General features: G+C 45.2%; 1 protein-coding gene across 5 annotated transcripts in view; it reads left to right on the top strand.

The window, feature by feature from the left end:
* The window catches only part of LOC138521799 (E3 ubiquitin-protein ligase TRIM39-like), a 240,732-nt gene extending 221,197 nt beyond the window's left edge, over positions 1 to 19,535 (top strand). For 4 of the 5 annotated variants that reach the window (XM_069634901.1, XM_069634902.1, XM_069634905.1 and 1 more), the window contains one exon: positions 19,110 to 19,535. Coding sequence is in view for 3 of the 5 variants with exons in the window: in XM_069634903.1 (XP_069491004.1) it covers positions 19,110 to 19,308 (199 nt within the window). In the remaining 2 variants the exon portion in view is untranslated. Of the gene's footprint in view, positions 1 to 9,079; positions 10,509 to 19,109 lie in introns of all 5 variants that reach the window. The other variant, XR_011283122.1, reaches the window with a different exon arrangement.
* Positions 19,536 to 21,077: the final 1,542 nt, after the last annotated feature.

The raw sequence follows: 21,077 nt of genomic DNA, 5'->3' as shown, positions 1-21,077 counted from the left end.
CAAGGCTTGGATCTCTGATGATGACAGTTTCAGACGCAACCCCCGTTGCATGTGTCGAGAGCTGTTGGAAATTGCTCACGGAGCTGCAAACCCATTGGCGACCATTCTAACAAAAGAAGGTGGTGATGGCTTTGTACAGTTTTGATGATTTGAAATTTCTCAGCCAACGGTAGGAAACATTTTGATACGTAGACATAGTCTATAGTTGATACGGAGCCCCGGTTTTTCTACGTGGGTTGAGGCGGGATGTCACCTGTGCAATTACCGTTCAATAGGTGCATGTCTCGAGAGTCCATAAAATGGTTCCATAGGTTTCATCTAGCGCGGCAGGGGTCATCAAAGTTCCAGCTTTTTGTCTTGCAATGTTTTGGCAAGTTCCAAGATGTTAAGATCCCCACATAGAATGACGTAGGATGGCTCTAGATGGGTAGAGTTGTCATCCAGAACATCCGAGATCTGGTCTATGAACTCTACGTGTCCAGTCGGAGCTGGGTTCCGGTACACATTAATTAGTCTTAAGTGCACCAGAGTTTTATCACCCTGCCGTGTTGCCACTGTTTCCCATCCAATCGTCGAAGCTTGGATAAGCAGGTTCTAATTTGTAGAGGTTCGGAGATTAAAGGGACTACCTGACCTAACTGCTGTCAAGAGACCTGTGGAGGGACGACCCATGTTCTTTCTTTGCTGGGTTTATAGCGATTTCAAACCCGTCCATGCCTGGGGTCTCCCTCAGCCAGGTCTCCTGCAAACAGATCAGGTCGTAATCTCCTGGGTTTATGTCAGTTGGATTTATCAAGTGGGCCGAATTCTGGGTGTTCCATGAAATCAATTTCAACTTGTCTCATAAAGGGGTTACAAAGGTGGTAGATGAGCCATTGAGTTGATTCTTAGTGTTGCCGTTGGGTTTCTACAGGGGTTTTTGAACAGATAGGGCACTCAAAAGCCACGACCAATCAGCACCAACCAAACTAGGTTTTTTTAGGGTTAGTTTCCATGTCGGCACACTTCACTAGGTGAGTTGACGATGCTGTTTCAAAAGAGACACTTACTTTTACCTCCGGGCCAGACGGTGCTCTACCCACACCCAGTGGATCCTTGTAGTTTGATACTATTAGCAGGTAAGCTGGGGTCGCCCCTATTGTGTTGAGTGGGGTTGGAGCGGTGATGTTCCCTTTTCTGCCCATCGCGTTAGTCAGTCTCTCTGGGGTAACCTTGGTCCGGGAGGTTCCCGTTGTCCGTCCCTCCTTCGTTTCCTCATGAGGTTGGAAAGGTGGCTTGTGTTCTAGGAAAGCCTCACTTAGGGGCTGGTGCAGAGCATTAGGAGCAGTTTCATTGTGCCTTTTGGTACAGTGCGTGTAGGTCGGACAGTTCATGTCCCGGGGATTTACCACCGTCAAATCGAAACCCAACATCAACAAATTCTCAGAGGCCTCCAACAACATGTTTTTAACCACTGGTGAGTTAATGTGGAGGAACACGACTTCGAGACGTCTTTCGTCGCAAAATTCAATCAACATCAGGTCGGAAGAACACAGCTGTCTCAAGTTTGGAATTGAGTAGAGAAGGTCCGGAACTGTTCTCCGGTTAAGGATAATTTGATGGTTTTGATCAAGTATTCTTTCCAGTTTGATCGTACGAGTCAGGGCGATTTTATTCCCGGGCCTATCCAGGCAGTGGCCATTGGTTTTCCTATATGACTCGTTTTGGCCCAGATGCCACACGCCTTCCCTGTCCTTCCTTGCAGGGTTGATGGATTTTGTTCTTAGGGGATAGGTCGGGTCTGAGCTGATGGTCCCTAGAGGTGCTGGGCTGTACATTCGGGTTGATTTGTTTTCTCTTCACGTCCATGGTCAGAAATACAGGTGAACACTGGCCAGACCCCAGCATCCCTTCCTTGTTGGCTCTTGGATCACCTTCGGTCCCCACAGACGTCACCACCTTCTGCAGTGTCTGGCTACTCATAGAAGCGCCCAGTGAGTAAGTGGATAAATCCAGCAAAGCCATTGAGGTTGGGCTTGGGGGCTCGGGCAATGGGCAAGTCGTGGAGAGGGGATGCCTAGCTTCTTTGGGCAAGGCACTCGCTCCAGGCTGTGCCTGCAGTCCCCGCCCCGGAGGCAGTTTTCAGGGTCCGGGTTCGGAGCTCCCATCCAGCTGTATACGCTCGATTTTTGGCTCGGGGTTCGAACTGCTGGGCATGTTTTGCTGGTAGTTTTGCCTCTTGTGCTAGCTGCAGGCTGCCTTTGTTGGATAAAGATTGGGAAGGCCTTGCCATCTGAGACCCCCCCCCTACGCCTCTCCAACTGCTGTGATGTTTCAAAGGCTCTCGTCGTTGCAGATGCACGGACCGTTTCTCACATCCTCAACCATCAAAGCTTTCGAAAGGGCGTGTTTGACTGGGCAATCACCCGTCAGGTCCACCGGAAAAGAGTCGATGGTAGTCTGGATGGACTTTGAACTAGTAGTCCGGTCGATGTTTTGAGACGAGTTCAGCAGCATACATTGGAGGTTCAGCCCTGATGTCCTTTCAACGTTAGCGGTGACAAATCCCTCCAAGTAAGTACGTTTGGAATGTATCATGGTCAGTAGGGTGGTGTGATCTTTGGCCATGTTATTCAGTTGTTCGTACAACTTGTTGAAGGGCACAAGGGCAATGGTGATTGTTGACATGATGGAGAATACATCCAGTTTCTTCTTCTTCTTCCCTGTGGGGGTATTTTGAGAGCCAAGTTGGGGGTCCACCCCGTTCCTGGGATCCAGCAGTAGGCTGAGGTCTGGGCAAGAGGGGGAGCCAGAGAGATTACTCAGTGGTTCCTCAGTACAGAGGCTTTGTCAATCATGGGTCCTTTGGTGGGGCTCAACTTGGTGGTATGGTGGAGCAGCTTCCACAGCGGGTTGGAGTGAGTCTGAGATGGGCCCTGATTCTCTCGCTACTTGGCGAGGCCTCTGTGTGTCCTGGACCTCAGTGCTACTTGTCGGGAGCGCCCGCTGCTCCACCTCCTTTAGACCCTCCTCACTAGAGCCCCTAAGGGGGCACGATGGAAGTTTGGACGGGCTCGTAGATTCCGAGGCTGGGTCTGTCGTCTGATTCAAGATCAGGGAACGAGTCTCGTTGGGGATCATTAGCAAGACGTTATTCTGATGGCCTTTCGGCCTCAGCAGGTGGGGTACGAGAGGCTTAAGGTCGAGTGTGGTGGCAGGGGCAGTAAAATTAAAGGAAATTACTACGTCGTAGCCGCAGCGTTGTCCACTGTTGGGTCCTCCACGTCCCTGGGAGGCCAGATCAAAGATTCAACTCCCTCCAAGATGTCAGCGTCAGATAGACCGCCCAGGTTGATTGTAGAGGGGAAGGAGCTCGCTTTTTTGGTAAACATTGAGGGCACAGAAAAGCACCGGGAGCACGCCTCGTTTTGTTAGTTTATGAAGAATTTAGGCAGGTTGTGCCGAGTTCGTGGGTGATTTCAATGTTGGTTTAGATTTTATTTTTTGGGCCTGCAGACATTTAGGCAAATTGGACCTTGTATCTAATGTAGCCCCTTTAGGTCACGTTCTGGTGCCCTCTTTATTTGATTTGGGCCCAAGATTTGTCCCCACGGGGGTACTCTCAGCATTAGTCACTCTGTCCACAGATTCCGAGCTGGTGGACCCCAAACCAGGGCCTTCGCCCATTGTCCGTGTTGTTTTGACCAGGCAACCCTGGGACAGAATGGATATAGCTGTGGTGGAGCCGGCAGAGCCTTGGGGTCGTGAACTTTAGGTGCCGTTCCTGGTCGTGGAGGCGAACAAGGCTGCCAAGGATCACAAGTGAGTGGCGGGCTGTTGTGGACTAAAGCCTCAATAAGAACAAAAGCGGCCAGGGGGTGCTGACCTGGTTTGCCTGCTCTATTGAATCCAGAGTTTTGACGAGCTCAGTAACCAGGGGTGTCTGCCCTCTCGCTGACATCGCTATAGATGGAACGCTAGGGGGCGGGGGGTCAAAACTGATCAAAGCATTAGAACCGTGGTAGTCACGGGTGTTTGGGTCGTTAATCTCGGGGGTCGTCTCAATGGATTGCCAGTCACCTCCCTTCACGGGCTCCCAGGTGTGCACCTCTTCTAACGATCCAGCCGACCCACCCATCAGGAGACTGCCGGTGGTTTTCAAAGGTAGGAGAACAATGGGTTGGAAAGGCAGTTCCCTGGGTTCTGGGCCATCACTTGTCACAACGATGGGTAGTGGTTCTGTGAAATCTGATTAAATGAGATGCCTGGATTTGTTATTATTAGAGGATCATTAGAATCATTATTAGAGAATCAGTACTCTTTGTTACAGAACCACTACCCATTATTACCAAGTATTATCCCTTTAGGAATTATTGACATGAAAAAGTAGCATCATTACACTATCCACATATTAGACTGCCACATTTGTATGCATTAGCCATTTGCAATAGAATGACACTTACACTGTCGTATTTGAAGTGCCATGTAGTGCTTTAGAGACACGGTATATTTGCATCATGACATGTAGAGATGATGTTATGGATTATGCATCTATGTAGCGCTTAGGCTGAGAGAGAAACATATTGTTTGCACTAGAGAGGATGAATGAGGCCTGGAAATGACACACTGTCATATTTGAAATGCCACGTAGAGCCATTTAGAATGACACATTGTTATGCTTTGTAGTTACACATTTAGAGATATGTTTGACGCACATGTATGTATGTTGAGTGTGCACTTAGAATGAGTTTGTATGTAGTTAGCGCTTGCATTGCGAGAAGAAAGCGTAAATGCTAGGAAGCATTTAGCTGGCATTTGAATCCATTCAGAAGGAGACAGAGGGGCACTGGGCTCAGTGCGAAGATGTTATGGTACACTGTGATAGAAGGAATGTAAACAGTTTCTTGGCAGACACAGGTCGCTTTTGTCCGAGTGGAGACGGCCTGGCTAATCAGCATAGCATTTCTGGTGTGCCGCGGAGACAGCAAAGGTTGGGGCCATGGAGGGAGTGACATGGGGAGATGGGAGAAGTGCTTTTTGCATGAGGAGAGATGGCCTATTCTCTGACAGAGAGAGGCAGAGCGGGGCCATTGGTGGAGTGAATGGAGAATAGATGGAATTAGATGGTATTTTTACAGGCACCGCACACGGATGGCCATGAAAGAGATATAATGTCCTATGTCAGATTGACACAGAACACGTAGTGACCAGAACACGAGACAGAACATAACACAGACTGGCAGGCACTGCCTGAAGAGACATTTTTAGCTTAGACAATGTAAGTAACCATGGGGGATGAGTGGGTCATTGGATTAGTATAAGCAGAGGTGAAGAGAGAGGAGAGTGCCTAGGTCTTTTTAGTTGCTGTGGGAGATGGTGATTGATGGAGTTCGATGAGGGAGAGGTGTCTTGGTGCAGTAGAACCTGATGAGGCCTTGATGAGATCGATCTGGCAGAGAGAGAGACCAAGGCCCGGCTCTGAATGACTGGTTGAATGACAAAGACAGAGCTGGAGAGGAGAGAGAGATGTCAAATAGGAAGTATGGTTTAAACTGATTGATTAGAACAGACACTCACACAAATAGGGTGAAGAGGAAATCAGACAGGGATTGTTTAGAGAGTGAGTGTGAAGGATTGGTGTGGATTGATCCTGCATGAAGGAGAGATGCTTGCATTAGACTGCATTAGAATGACAGGCTTGCATTACAGGCTTGTATTAGAGACATGAAAGGCTTATAGTTATTTTTTTTATATTTTTATTTTTTTATTTACTTGTTTATAATTACATTAGTAATTTTTACAAGAAATGACACCTGTTCCTTAGGAGCTAAGAGATTGCAGAAACGGAGAAGTGACAGAAAAAAGTGAAGAGTCGAAGGAAGAGAGTGGGTGTAAAGGCGCTAGAACCAAATTGTTAAAATTTAAATCGACCAGGGCGGACACGCACAAGAAGCAAAAAGTCAGGTCGCTTTCCAGGAGTGGGAAACTAAAGTTAGTTTAAGCAAAGTTTAAACCAGGATTTTAAACCAGACCCCCTCTTCCCGGAGTAGAGTCCGTTTCCACCGCAATCATTTCGCCAATTTCTCCGAATGAGTGCGTGGGCGGTGTGGCCATTTGTTCATTTATCTTGTGAAAGGCAGTTTCCAGAATTTTCGCCGTTGCTATCGACCAGTTCGTCTTTTCTCCTGACAGTCTATTCCACCATGTTGCTTCTTCTTCTCCCTGGTATCCCACAAAGTCGGTGCACAGATTATTTAAATAGCTCGCTCGTACTTCTCTTAGCTCCGAGCACTGCATTAGTAAATGTCTTACTGTTTCCGGTCGGCTGGACTCTCCACATAGTCTGCATTCTTTGATGATTGTTTTTAGCCTGATAGCCTGAATTTCACGTGTTGGAAGGAGGTTCAAGCGTGCTCGCATGTAGGTTGTTCTTAGTTGTTTGTTTGGGAACTTTACGCAGTACGGAAGTGGAACCTTCAATCTATTGAAGGTGGGAGGCAGATGTTTTGTGAGTTTGTTACTCTGTGCTTTTTCAAGAGTATTGATCCAATCTTGAGCTTCCATTTTAGATTTTACTCTTACTGGGATCGCTCGCAGGTCTTTTTCTGTACATGCAATCTCCCTCAGCTTTCCTCTTAGGTTGTCTACCCAACCGTTTAAAGCGGCTAGGTTACGGTTGGATATCTCTCTTTCAATGATCTTGTAGATTGGCGGGGACTCAGCTACTGAGGTGTTTCTAAGAAGTTGCATCGCACTGAATGTTACTGTGGCTTCTAGGGAAAGCAAACCTAGCTCTCGCCTGATGAGGTCCATTGAGACCGAAGTTGGAAGACCTAGTAGAGATTTCCAGAGTTAGCCTTCTAGTTTTCGCCAGATGGTATTATAGTTATTGCATGGTAGATTTGCACCAGAAGCTTAAAGGTGCAAATTCGATATTGGCTAGAGTTTTAGCATTGCCTGCATTATGCTTTGCTGTGCATAAATAAATGTATTCTATTGTTATAATTGAATCAATTCATGTGTTTTCTTTGTGTTTTATGTTATTTGTGTCCACAGAAGTAAGATAGGAGTATGTTGGTATGTTGTTAGAAGTAATCTAGGAGTAACACAGTGCACATAGGGCATGAGATATGAATGCAGGAGGGGGGATAGTGATCCACAACCCCTAGGAGATTGTCTAAAATTCTCTAAGACCGGTGCATGGTTGCCCGGGGGGGGGCAAGACGAGGGTAGGACCTGTTTTACAGACTAACAAAATGGAGGGGACACCCGGATCTTCACTAATGCTGACTGATAACATGGATTGCAGCTGGCTTGTTGGTACACTTATCGGTTTTGCAGCAGTCGAAGTTTGAACATCTTGTGCAACTGTGTTTTTTTTTCTGTTAGTTCGTCGTGGGAATAGATTTTTTATGTTTCATGTTTTGTCTGTCTGGGGATGTTATTGATTTAGTGCATGCTTTGTCCACAATTTTGTTCATCGTAGGAAGGGGAATGTAATTGTCTGACTGACCTTTGAATCCGGAAATTTGGTTGATATTGATCCAGAGTAGCTCTGGCAATAATGTGGTTGAAATGTACATTTACTTGACCCGAGCGAGAGAAACAGATTTTTTCTTGAAGATGCTTGTGGTACTTTGTTTGGAAATCCGTGGAGACTGACACTTTTTGGTGAAATCTGAACTAGGTTTTGGTTTCCATTTGGTTGAAAATGTGTGTACACATTTTTGGCAAGGTTGCCATAGATTAGAACCTGCTTGTTTAGTAGAAGTCTTGGAACTTGTTTTTTTTTTTGTAACTCACTGAAGTGTCGTGAGATTGGTTGAAGAGAAATAAACTGCAGAATGAGTTCATTTCTTAGTGACCTGAAGGCAATAAGAAATCGGCTCAGAAATATGCTTGAGGCCTGGGATGTATCACAGGGACCAACTGTTTTGAAAATGAAAAGTGACAAAGCTATGACAGAGAGGAGCCCATATATTGGTGATTTGCATTCAGTAATATATCGTCTCAGAGATATGATTAGTAACTGGGAAAATGTCCCAGCAGAATTATACCCATTGAAAAATCTGGCAGTGATGGGCGGGAACAGAGTTCCTAGAGAAATGTATGTTGTTTGTGGGGAGAAAGAGTTACCTCAGAATAATACGAGAGATAGTGCATTTCTGATAGACATGGAGAAAATTCATAGAGTTTTTGCCTATGAAGATTTGAGGCATTGTGAAACTGTATCATTGAAGACACATTTGCATGAAAAAAGTTATTTCAATGAAGGTAGTTATGTGAAGATCTTTGATTTGAATAGAAATAATGACAGTTTTTGCAGCAGTGTTAACACCAGTATTTTGCCCACGTTTTCGAGTGAAAAAATAAATATTGTCTAATGACATAGATAATTTGATAGCATTGAGGGAGAATGTGAATTGCGCTGTTCGTGTTAAATTTGGATGTTTTGAAACTTTGCATGCCTGGAATGTAGTTTAAATAAGTACATGGAAAGAAAGTTTGTTGACATTAGAGATTGCGCGGGACTAGCAGACTGTTTATTTGAAACAGGAGTTAGCAGTGCATTGCAGGAATGTTGTTTGAATGTGAATCGCATTGTATATGAGAGAGGCTGTTTGAATGAAACCGATTTGATTTTTCAGCATGGAGTTATTCGACGTTGTGAATACTTAATGATGAACAAATGGGAGAGTGTTAGAAGACATGGAAGTGACACAGAAGATGCAGTTGTGACATTTTTGAATGTGCAGCATTTGAATGTGAAATGTTTGGAGTATGTGAAACTGGCTGTTTTGTTTTGAAAAAGACAGGGATGGAGGCAGGATTCGTGCATTAAGCATGCATGCATTGGCAGCATGGAGATACAGGCATAGTTAGATGCACTGACACATTGTTAGAACTGACTGCAAACACAGAGGGAGATAGCATTGATGTCTTTTGAGAGAAATGGGAAAGTGAAGAACTAGATGTGCACTGCAACGCACAATGAGAAATGCTGTTTTGTTTTTTGACTTTGATTAAACCAGAATCTGATTGAAGGCTGATACTTGCACTTTTGTTTTCTTTGCATGACATCTGGAAACACCTTGACCAGACGAGATCGCATTGATGACTGACCAGATTGCATCGCCGCATGAATTGACCAGTCCATGATTGGCAGCAGCATGACGCCTGAACCCGGCATGACCAGACCAGATTGACCAGACCTTGATGACCGTCTGTTCGAGATCCATGATGGCTGACACCTTGTGACTTTGCATCATGGCTGTTTGTTTGCAGCAATGATGAGACATTGGCATCTGACCTTTTGCCACGCTTTGCAGCAGCACTTTTGGGGAATGCCGACCGACCGATTTGAGGCCTTAGGGTGTGGCCTTGTCCAATGGCTGTGCTCTGAGAATCTACCCGGGAAATCTGCTTGCTAAACAGACTTGGTGGCATGACACCTATTGCCATGGGAAGTGAAGACGTTTGAGCGACTGTGCAGAGAGAATACACCTTGCAGCATCCTGTGCCAAGTGAGAGAGAAAGAGCAGTGAAAGATGGTTCAGCAGCAGAGAAGAGAAGAAATTTGAATTGCTTTGTGAGCAGCTTTTGTAAATATGCAGCGAGAAGAGAATCCATTTGGAATGCTTTACTTTGTGAACCAGCACCAGACAAGTTTGAGCCTGAGGAGAAAGAGAAAAATGCGGGAATGAGCAGGAAGACATGCTCTGAAAGCATTTGAATTCCTGATCCACATTTGAAAAGCAGTGAAGCTTTGTCTCTTGAGTGAAAGAGATTGAGCATTGATCGATGGTGCTTTGAAAATTTGCACTTGCATTCAACGCTGGCTAGTCCCTCATTTGAAGAGCATGGAATTGGCATGGCAGAACCTGGCATGGCATGAGCTGGAATACTGGCAACAGCATGACCTGGCGAGAGAGAAGAGAATTTGAAGATGGAGTTTGGGCCTATGGAGAAGGGCCACTGTGCCAGAGGAGAGTAACCATCTGCATCCTCCAAGTCTTGCAAACACTCTGAATGAGTGCACCTGTGCTTTGCAACTCGCCTTTGTTCCCCTAAATTTGAATGGAATGTTGGGAATGAAGGCCTAGGGAAAAGGGAGCGTATGATCTGCATCAAATTGACAGTTTCTGACACGCGGTTTTCCCGGTGCTACCTTTGAAAAGTGAAGGGCATGTGTTGATCACCCCATGGGGACGAATGGGGCGCATATGGTACCGACACTTGATGCTTGCTACTGTATTTTTGGAGCACTGTGCAAAATCTCATTTAGCTTGCTGCCATTTATCAAGCAGGCCAGCCTGAATTGGCTTGTGCACTTTTCTGCTACCTGAACTTTGAAAGCCTTTGCTGAACACTGATATGCTCATAGTGAACACATTACCCGATTTGTGAACACTTGCTTCGTTGACACCCGGGGCGGACTGGCCCTATCGGCCTTTCGGCCGCTGGCCGAACGGAATTGGACCAAGGATGGCCCTGGGCCATTTTTTTAATCCAGCCTGGGGCCGGTTTTAGTAAGCGATATACATTTTGTAATTTCTGTTACTTTAAGTAACTTAAAGGTGGTTGCTGCTTGCCTGCCGCCAGCTCGCCTTGCAGCGTGCAGACAGGGATATATGCATTCATCAAAGAAATGTAACACTTAGTTTCTAATTGTTAGCTTTCTTTGATGAATGCACCACAATAGCTGAGGCCGTGCTGGAGTACCCTCAGTCATCCGCTGGCATGGCGCCAGCTAGGAGGCAGCCCTGTTCATGCCGCGATCTCTCTCTTTTTCAATCAACAACAAATTGTCCACTCTTGGGGGGTGGGCCGTGTGAGCTGTGAGAGCTCATGTTGTTTTCTTTGGGGGCAGGGCTGGGCCGGCCCAGAGCTGCCTCCTTGACCAAGCTGTTCGTCGAGAAAGGGCCGAGCACAAGCATTCGCAGTTTCACATTTTGCAATCTGGGCACGAATGAAAAGCTTGTGCCATGCTATTTGGCTGTCCTTGTGAGTACGTGTGAATCTGCTGCATCCATCCAGCAGCACCAGAGGTAAGAACCTGCCTGCAGTCTGAGTGAGTTGACTGCCACTGCCTCAACCCACAGAGGCAGTGTTTACGGGGTAGAATGAATCATGGACCAAGGTCGGTGGTCAATGGCATGCGTGCGTGCGCCAGTGCAATTGCAAAATTTGCAACTCAGCATGGGGCGTGGGGGGTCGACAGGCACTCCATTGGGGATAGAGCGGCAGGTGGCAGTGGTGGAGTCAGTGACTGTCACTTGATGCCTGGGGCAGTGAGCAGAGCGGAGGGCCTCTGGCTGGACTCGTGCAAAAAGACACCATTTGAAAAATAAGCAGTATTTAAAACACCACTCGCTTTACCCTTGCCACCGTACTCAGCGCTGCCTGCCTTACCAGGCTACCATCAGTACAGAGTCATGCCAGGCTACTTCTGATGGTGCAAGTTGCACTATCAGCCAAGTTCCAGGCAATCAAATACACCCCCATCTTCCTGGACTCCGAAAACAGGGTGCTAGGGCCCAAGCGCAGCAAAATGTTACTGATCACAAAGTACAATTTTTGTTTTCCACATGTTACAAAACATTGTACTCTTCGAAAACTCCCGCTGTTTTTACTTTCGAAGGAAATCTAAGTTACTGGAAGCGCTAAATACTTTTGACACTATGCCGAGAGTCGACCCATTTTGTGCTGGGCAATAAACCGCTTAATCCTCATTCACTCGCTGCATTTTGTCACAGAACAACCCCTTCAATATTGTTCATGACCCCATGTAAGCAGCTACAGTGTAATAGATGCCACGGCTGTGCCTGTTTTTATGATTGGCCCACGGCAGGAATTGCATAATTGCATCACAATGTGCATTGAACACCATTGAATCGTAGCCCATATTGTCCTATCAAGTAATGTTTTTCCAGCTGATGTATTAGTGCTGAACATATAGAGGAGTGGTTCTTTTGGACTTCTCTTCTTACTTGGGTGTTTGGTAAAAGGCCGGCATATGCTCTAGCAGCCACTTGAATGCTCTGCATTACAGCTGGAGCCAGTACAATTATACAGCACACAATTAACAAGTCTAGAGGCCCTTACAGAATTCCGACACCAACAATATGGGAAACACTGTGACATACACAGGACTGGGAATAGGAATGCTCGGGTAGGCCGGGCTTGGAAAGCCCATCTCAATTAACAGAAACCTATTAGACACTGTTGTCTTAACTTATCAGAGTAATATAAAATATGTTTCCCCATGTCCTAGTCATAATCACCTGGAAACTGGAGCACCGACTAAGTCATAATTAGGCCAAAACCCTGGCACAATTAAAGGGGCAGAAGAGGAGGAGAAATTCTGATGCACCTGTTACGTGTTTGGGGAAAGTAGTCACATTGTACCTTACACGACAATCACACGTCGATCTCTAGGGACTCCTATGTAGCAGATTTCCCCAGAGGTTCTTTGAAGGAGTGGTGTGCAGTATTCTGGTTTACCGCCAGGGCCACATGGAGAGTGGGTGAAGCAATGGGGAAAACACACAGTAATCCCCCCCCCTCCACCACCAATCGCGCAACGAAAATAATACAGCAGGCTTGTCCAGGACCAACTTTGTAAAAGATAGCTTTTGCCCCTAAAGTTTGCCATTGTGCACTTGTGACCACAATTTACTGCGCCCACCTTAATCTCTGCCTCCATAACACTCCCACCTAGGGCCCTGTATCAGGTGCTGCCACAGGGCCCTTTGCCTTAAATCTGCAACTGGCATGACGAGTTCTTCCTAGTGCTGATGTGAAAGGAGCAGATTTTGGGAAACGGGGCTTTTTTAATTGATAAGTGCTGTGATGATTCCGCACAGTGCGCTGCCTGGTGCGTAAAGGTGGAAAAGGAGGTCGGTAAAGGTCTAAGCTGGGGGACCTGTTGAGTACCACCTCTGGAGTCAGCATCACTTGGTGTCAGTGCCCTCCCCTGGCCACCACGGACCCTATCACCCCACTTCCTGAATTCCAGCATAGGACTTTGCCACACGCCTAAAGAAATGGGCAGTTTTGAAAACCAAGCTGCTGTACTGACAAAAGGGATATTGGGTGTACAGTGTGGTATAGATGTATGTGTTTTTTATTCCTTTTAAATACATTCATGTATGAAACACAATGAAACTGGGTACACACAGTTCTTTCCAAAAGTCACCACACTGTTAGCACGGTTAGCTTTCTGCCCTGAGCTAGATCTCTGTGTATGTGCATGTGTTTGATGTGGCAGTAGCTGAGACCCGGCCCTTGACAGTCGAGAAACGGGCAGTGTACTCTGTGCTGTGCTCCGGCCTGTCTCTGGTGAAACTGGGGGGGAGAGAAAGTGTTGAAGCAAGCTGACCGTATTTTCTAGGCAGGGGTGCAGGTCTGAAAATTTGAATTAGGTATTTTTCTCTGCAATGTTGTGTGCTTTTCTTAGAATGTATTGGCACACAGTTCTCTGTCTCAATCTGCCCCATGCATAGTCTTGTAAAGCGAAGTGACGGGAGTGCCAGGGCAGGCACACAGTTCTCTCTGCCTCAATCTGCCCCGTCACTGTGCAATAGCTGTCTTGTACAGTAGAAGTGAGGGTAATGCTATGGCATGCACACTGCTCTCTTGGTCTATGTCTGTCTGCCTTTCTGCCTTGTGCAAATGTTGTCTTGTACAGTAGCAGTGAGGGAAGTGCCACCCATGACAAACACTTTGACCTCTTAATCTGTGACTACCCCATGGAATGGTCAGCTCTGTGGAGAAACCTCCACGCCAGAACACATATTTGTACCCATGCGGGTAGTGTCAGGTGCAGACGTAGGTGTTTACCTTTGAGGGTGGTTTCACGTCCAGACTGTACGTCTGAACCTGTGATGTGGTACGGTGCAGGATATCGGTCTGTATCCTAATTGGTGTATCACGGACTACTTTAGATATGTACCTGTGAGGGTAGTAGTACATTCATATGTTTGTGTAACTGTGAGGTTGGTGTCCAAGAAAGGGTACCTATCTGCACCTGTGAGGTAGTTGTTATGTCCACGGCATGCACTTGTGAGGGTGTTGTCAAGGCATGGGTCTAATTCTGTAGCTGTAATTATGATATGAAAGGTTATTTATAACACTCTTAATACCCAGAGGTTTCTAAGCGTGGACCCGGGGATCAAACGTGTGTCGCTCCGTGTTGTCTTGCTTCCAAGGTGAGAACGTTGCCGCTAAGCTATCCTCCCGGGACCTCAAGTCTGTGTTGAGGTTCTCGTCCTGAGAAGGCGGTGTAACTTTCAGGGTACTGTCCTGCACACGTGAGAGATTAACAAATCAGGGCACATATGTGTACCTCTGAGAGTTTTCAGGAGTACTAATCTAGACTTGTGAGGGATCTGTCAGGTGCAATGGCCTGGTCTGTACCTGTGAGGGTGTTGTGAGATGCCAGTCACAGCATGGTAGCCACTGCCAGTCAGTATGTGGTTTTCTACCTGTGGATAGAGTGAGATAGTACCTGTTGCAGTGGTGTCCAGTCATTGTCCCTACCTGCGAGTAGGGTTCCGCCCTACTGTATCCCTATACACCTGCAAGGCTGTAGCCAACAGCTGAATAGTCTTTACTACTTGTAAGGTTAGAGTGTCAGTCGTCTGCTCCTGCTCCTGGGTCACTTGTTGTATAGTGCGTTTCCCTTACTGTGTGTGTGTGCGCATGGGGACACTTATTTCAAATTTAAGAATATTTGCTGAGGGAATAAGAAATTGGGCCATCAAGTCTTTTTAAACAACATCTTGTACTCCACAGTTCTTTCCTTTTATCAATCGCCCCCTAACCAAGCAATTTGTCTTTCACGCGCTGCCGTTCTTTGGCTCTGCAAAATAAGTATAGGATTTAGCTATGTGATGATAAAGTATTTTTTTTTTTAAAAGAACAAATGTAATGTTATCACTGGTTTTCTCAAGCGCTTACACAAAACATTACATGCATACATGCAAAAAACACCATTAACCCTCCATAAGCAGCATTTTCTGTAAAGTCGTGAATTGACACGATTCACGGATGAGGATGCGAGGGCCACTTTTTTAGGTGAGGTGTGGGCCACTTTTTTTTGGGTGTCCGGGCCTATTTCTTGTCCCAGTCCGACCCTGGTTGACACTGCATTTTTGTTGACATTCCTTGGTTGAACCTTTTGGATTAGAACTAGATTTGTGCTGACCTGGAACTATGCACAGATGTGAGGACACACATACCTCATGAGTGACCTGGAAATACCTTGGACTGGAATATAACTGAATTGGCCTATCAGACCAATACACTGGATGTATACACTGATATGTATGCATTGATCTGTAATGGAATGTTTGGCCTGTTTGCCTACTGACATCTGTACTGACCTTTGACACCTGTGAAAGTGATTGTTATTTGTGTGCTTGACACATTGAAAGATGGAAACAGAACACCTGTATCCACAGAACATGCATTGATTCTATGCATTGCAATTTTCATTTTGAGATTTCTGCTTGTAGAGACACTTTCACACTTTTGGCTTGTAGACACTTTTGGCTTGACTTTTGACCTGTGACTTTTGACTTGACTTTTGCAATGAGAAATTTGGCTATGCTATTCTGAATTCTGACACATTTGCAGTTACGCATTTGAATATTTTAGCTTGCCACTGATAGAGTGAAATGTTTGCATTTTTAAAAAGGGTTTTTTATGCATCATGATATGTGTTTTTTTTCCTTTTCACAATTTTGCTTAGTATTAGCATACCACATTGCTATGTTATGTTATGACATATAGGTAGTATGATTATCTAACGATAAGAGGAGAGAATTGTGAAATCTGATAAAATTAGATGCCTGGATTTGTTATCATTAGAGAATCATTATTAGAGAATCAGTACTCTTTGTTACAGAACCACTACCCATTATTGCCCAGTATTATCCCTTTAGGAATTATTGACATGAAAAAGTAGCATCATTACACTATCCACATATTTGACTGCCACCTTTGTATGCATTAGCCATTTGCAATAGAATGACACTTGCACTGTCGTATTTGAAGTGCCATGTAGTGCTTTAGAGACACGGTATATTTGCATCATGACATGTAGAGATGATTTTATGTATTATGCATCTATGTAGCGCTTAGGCTGAGAGAGAAACGTATTGTTTGCACTAGAGAGAACGAATGAGGCCTGGAAATGACACACTGTCATATTTGAAATGCCACGTAGAGCCATTTAGAATGACACATTGTTATGCTTTGTAGTTACAAATTTAGAGATATGTTTGACACACATGTATGTATGTTGAGTGTGCACTTAGAATGAGTTTGTATGTAGTTAGCGCTTGCATTGCGAGAAGAAAGCGTAAAAGCTAGGAAGCATTTAGCTGGCATTTGAATCCATTCTGAAGGAGACAGAGGGGCACTGGGCTCAATGCAAATATGTTATGGTACACTGTGATAGAAGGAATGTAAACAGTTTCTTGGCAGACATAGAGGTCGCCTTTGTGTGAGTGGAGACGGCCTGGCTAATCAGCATAGCATTGCTGATGTACCGCAGAGACAGCAAAGGTTGGGGCCATGGAGGGAGTGACATGGGGAAATGGGAGAAGTGCGTTTTGCATGAGGAGAGATGGCCTATTATCTGACAGAGAGAGGCAGAGAGGGGCCATGGGTGGAGTGAATGGAGAATAGATGGAATTAGATGGTGTTTTTACAGGCACTGCACACGGATGGCCATGAAAGAGATATGATATCCTATGTCAGATTGACACAGAACACGTAGTGACCAGAACACGAGACAGAACATAACACAGACTGGCAGCCACTGCCTGAAGAGACATTCTTAGCTTAGTGAATGTAAGTAACCATGGGGGATGAGTGCGTCATTGGATTAGTATAAGCAGAGGTGAAGAGAGAGGAGAGTCCCTAGTTCTTTTTAGTTGCTGTGGGAGATGGTGATTGATGGAGTTCGATGAGGGAGAGGTATCTTGGTGCAGCAGAACCTGATGAGGCTTTGATGAGATCGATCTGGCAGAGAGAGAGACCGAGGCCCGGCTCTGAATGACTGGTTGAATGACAAAGACCGAGCTGGAGAGGAGAGAGAGATGTCAAATGGGAAGTATGGTTTAAACTGATTGATTAGAACAGACACTCACACAAATAGGGTGAAGGGGAAATCAGACAGGGATTGTTTAGAGAGAGAGTGTGAAGGATTGGTGTGGATTGATCCTGCATGAAGGAGAGCTTGCATTAGAATCACAGGCTTGCATTACAGGCTTGTATTAGAGCAGTGGTCTTCAAACTTTTTTGGCGCGGGCCCCCCCTGAGCCAAGTTTGGGCAGGCGGGGCCCCCCTAAAAGTGCCGGATGGACAGTATGTAGAAATCGCTATGAACTTTTGCGTGCTGTCACCGCACCCTACTCCCAGTACAGACCCTGGGCTCTCCCCCACCATACTCCCACCACTATCCCAGTTCTGCCGCCCATCCTGCTCCCACCACAGTCCCATAACACAAGCATACACACATCCATACACATTTAAATAAAAAATAAATCGCCATGAACTTACCTTCTGCAGGGGCCTGCGCATGGTTGCTAAAATGCCCCGCTCCAGGTTGCTCTGCCCACATGTGCGAGGAGGCGCAGGAGCACCCCCTCGCACATACATACATGCAGTGCCCCAGCCAGCATTTCCAATGAGCTATGCAAGGCTGGCGAAGCAAAACACCCCCAACATTGCATGGCTCAGTGATCATGTGCGGCTGGGGTAATGAACTGTCAAAGGCAAACAGTGTTCCCCTTTGACAGTTCAGCCAGCCCAGGAGCACTCCCTCAGCTGGAAAAAGCAGCTGAGGGAGTGCTCAGTGTTTCACTGGGCTGGCTCCTCGGTTCCTCCATAATGGGTGAGGTGGCCAGTGGGTGAATGCCCCCTCACCCATTAGGGATGAGTCGGCAGGCTTGGACTGGCCTATAGGGCAATAGGGCGATGACTGTATCAAAATGCAAAATGCTAGTGTAGGCCAATCAAAATGGGCCACTTTTTTGGCCAATGTGGGCCAGTTTGAGGAGTTGCTTTACTATGCAGCTAAAAGTTTTGACCATTTTTGCTGAATAAATATTCTTTAAATATCACAATTTGTTTACATTTGAATAAAAAACAACCCCTTGGGTACTATTCAAACAGTCTGTGACTAAAGGACTGAATATCCATTTGCAACTGCTGGCCATGTTTTCATTGGTGCCTAACACCGTTTTATGGTCCAGTCTGACCATGTGAGCTGCCCCCTCCCATTTCCTCCAATCTAAAAAAAAAAAAGTAAAATAAAAAAAACATTTTTATTTATTTTTATTTTTTTACATTTCATGCTGGGCTCTGGCGCCCCCCCCTAGGAGGCGGACGTGGCCCCCTGGGGGGCGCGCCCCACAGTTTGAAGACCTCTGTATTAGAGACATGAAAGGCTTATAGTTATTGCATGGTAGATTTGCACCAGAAGCATAAAGGTGCAAATTCGATATTGGCTAGAGTTTTAGCATTGCCTGCATTATGCTTTGCTGTGCATAAATAAATGTATTCTATTGTTATAATTGAATCGATTCATGTGTTTTCTTTGTGTCTTATGTTATTTGTCTCCACAGAAGTAAGATAGGAGTATGTTGGTATGTTGTTAGAAGTAATCTAGGAGTAACACAGTGCACATAGGGCCTGAGATACGAATGCAGGAGGGGGGGTATAGTGATCCACAACCCCTAGGAGATTGTCTAAAATTGTCTAAAACCGGTGCATGGTTGCCCGGGGGGGCAAGACGAGGGTAGGAATCTGTTTTACAGACTAACAGTTCAGCCGAATATGTTTTAGCAGAAGGGACAAAAGGCCGTGAGGGCCAAGTGGTTGCTTTTGAGTTTGTGAGTTTTTGTTTACTCACCAACAGTTCATTGGCAATGCATTAAGAGGACCGACTATCCTCATTCACAAGAAACATGCATTTATATTTTTAAGGCAATGCACTTTTTAACATGCGTAACTAGAATGGAAATACTCTAATAGTAGGCAATACAGTATAAAGATGTGTTCCTTCCACCTCTTCACTGATCCTAAAATGGGTGCATTTTGTCTTTAATATTCCTCAGCAGAGAACAAGGCGTCCGTGAGAACACTTGGGGTCCATCCTGGGAGAACATGGATTACCATTGCACGAGAGGAGGTTCTCCATCAAAGAGAAAGCCTGGCGTCCTGATCAAACCGATTTTCCAAGACGCTTCACGAGTTCTCTCTTCAGGGGATCTTGACTTTCTGTTTTATAGAGATATTTTTGGGGAAAACGAATAAAAGATGATAATAATTGAGAGATAGAAGTCTACTGATCAGTCTGAATGAAGCTAGAGATGACAAATTCAACCTCTTCTAACTATATTCATCTATCTTGGTATATACGATTAGTAAAAATGATTCATAATGTCCTGCTTTCCTATATTAGATGTTTTAATGCTGATACGTGAAATTGAAACAAACCAATAAAGCGCCAATAAATAAATAAATATTCTTTTGATAAGCGATCACATGGTTTCATCCTTTTTATACAGTATGGAAAGCTATAAGCAGCAACAGGTACATGTTTTGTAGAGGGTTAAAAGAAGCCAAGTTAAGCAATGTCTAAAATGACCGACACTTTTCTAAGCCTGATGATACAGTGAGTATTATTATTACATAACCCTCTTAATGTTGCATAAGTTACATTTGAGTTGTGATGTCATTTCTACATGGGAAATTCTCTTTTATACCCCATTTTTGTCAGTCTTGATTTGTGAAGCCACGAGAGATGGGGTTGGGGCAGAATTCTGTCTTGGACGGTTAAACCTCTTTAACATTTCAGCTGAACTCTTTTCTAAAGACGGGGCGCTTATTATCTTTGGTAAAAGGAACTGGGTGACACCACCCAGTAAGCCAGATGCTCACAGGCTGCTCTTATTCAAAAGCTGCGATATATGTTTGAGATGTGCTAATTGGTATTCTGCTTTATTATCCTTCCTTTGTAAGCGGAACGTTGTGAAGTAAAAAAGTGTCCAGTACGTTAGATTAGTATCACAAAAGATATTTAATCAAGAAAATAAGCAAATCAAAAATGGAGGCAAACAGCTGCCTTAGCGGTATGGGCTCATAGCCAATGCATTTGGGAGTAAAACTCCATCTTCAGGGCTGAGCACTTATGTATATGCATTAATGAGGTAAATCCAGATCAAACAGTTTCAACAAAATTCAAAGGTCAAATACATGCCAAATTCGTTCATATGGCGTATGGAAAAATTGAGGAGAGAGAAAAGAGTGAAATGGAGAGTGACTGATTGTCATTTATTTATTTTATATATTTGAATTTATAAAGCGCACAAACAGCCCTCAGGCATCGTGGCGCTGTTGCAGTACATTCACTTAGATGCAGCTTGGCAAAACAGATTCTTGAGAACATGATAGCATGACAATGTTATGGCAGTGTTCCATGGTTACAGGGGAACATCATTAGAGAATATTCAGGTACAATCTAGTTGAATAACTTCGTTTTTAGCGCTTTTCTGAATGCCGTGAGGGAGTTTTCCTTTCTTAGGCTGAGTGGGAGGGCGTTTCAAGCTTTAGGGGCTAGCACTTCGAAGGTGGCTTTATTGAATGTCGGGAATAAGTGGGAGTATTGGTCTTGTTTTGGTCTATGGGCGGGCACCTTAAGTATCCGTTCCGCTATGCAGGAGTGGGCAGACTGTGAGAGGCATCTGTGTGTGATAGTGAGGGCCTTGAATAATATGCGCTCCTTGATCAGGAGCCAGTGGGCGTCTTTTCTTGCCTGAGAGATGTGCTCTCTCCAAGGGATACTTGGAGCCGCCCTGAGAGCGTTGTTTTGCATGGTTTGCAATTTGTTGATGTTGTTGGCAGCTGTGCCTAGGAGTAATATGTTACAGTAATCCAGCTTTGCGCCGATGGTGGCTCTTGCAATGTCGAGGCAGTTTTTTGGCGACAGATGAGGTTTTACTGCGTTGATGATTTTAGTTGTGAGGGCAGCAGAAGATGAAATGGCGCTGACTTGTCTTTCCATTGATAATGTGGAATCCAAG

The sequence above is a fragment of the Ambystoma mexicanum genome, chromosome 13 (genome assembly GCF_040938575.1).
Source record: "Ambystoma mexicanum isolate Mex_15411 chromosome 13, UKY_AmexF1_1, whole genome shotgun sequence".
Lineage (NCBI taxonomy): Eukaryota > Metazoa > Chordata > Amphibia > Caudata > Ambystomatidae > Ambystoma > Ambystoma mexicanum.
The sequence above is the reverse complement of the archived record's forward strand: the minus strand, read 5'-3'. Positions and strand labels throughout refer to the sequence as shown.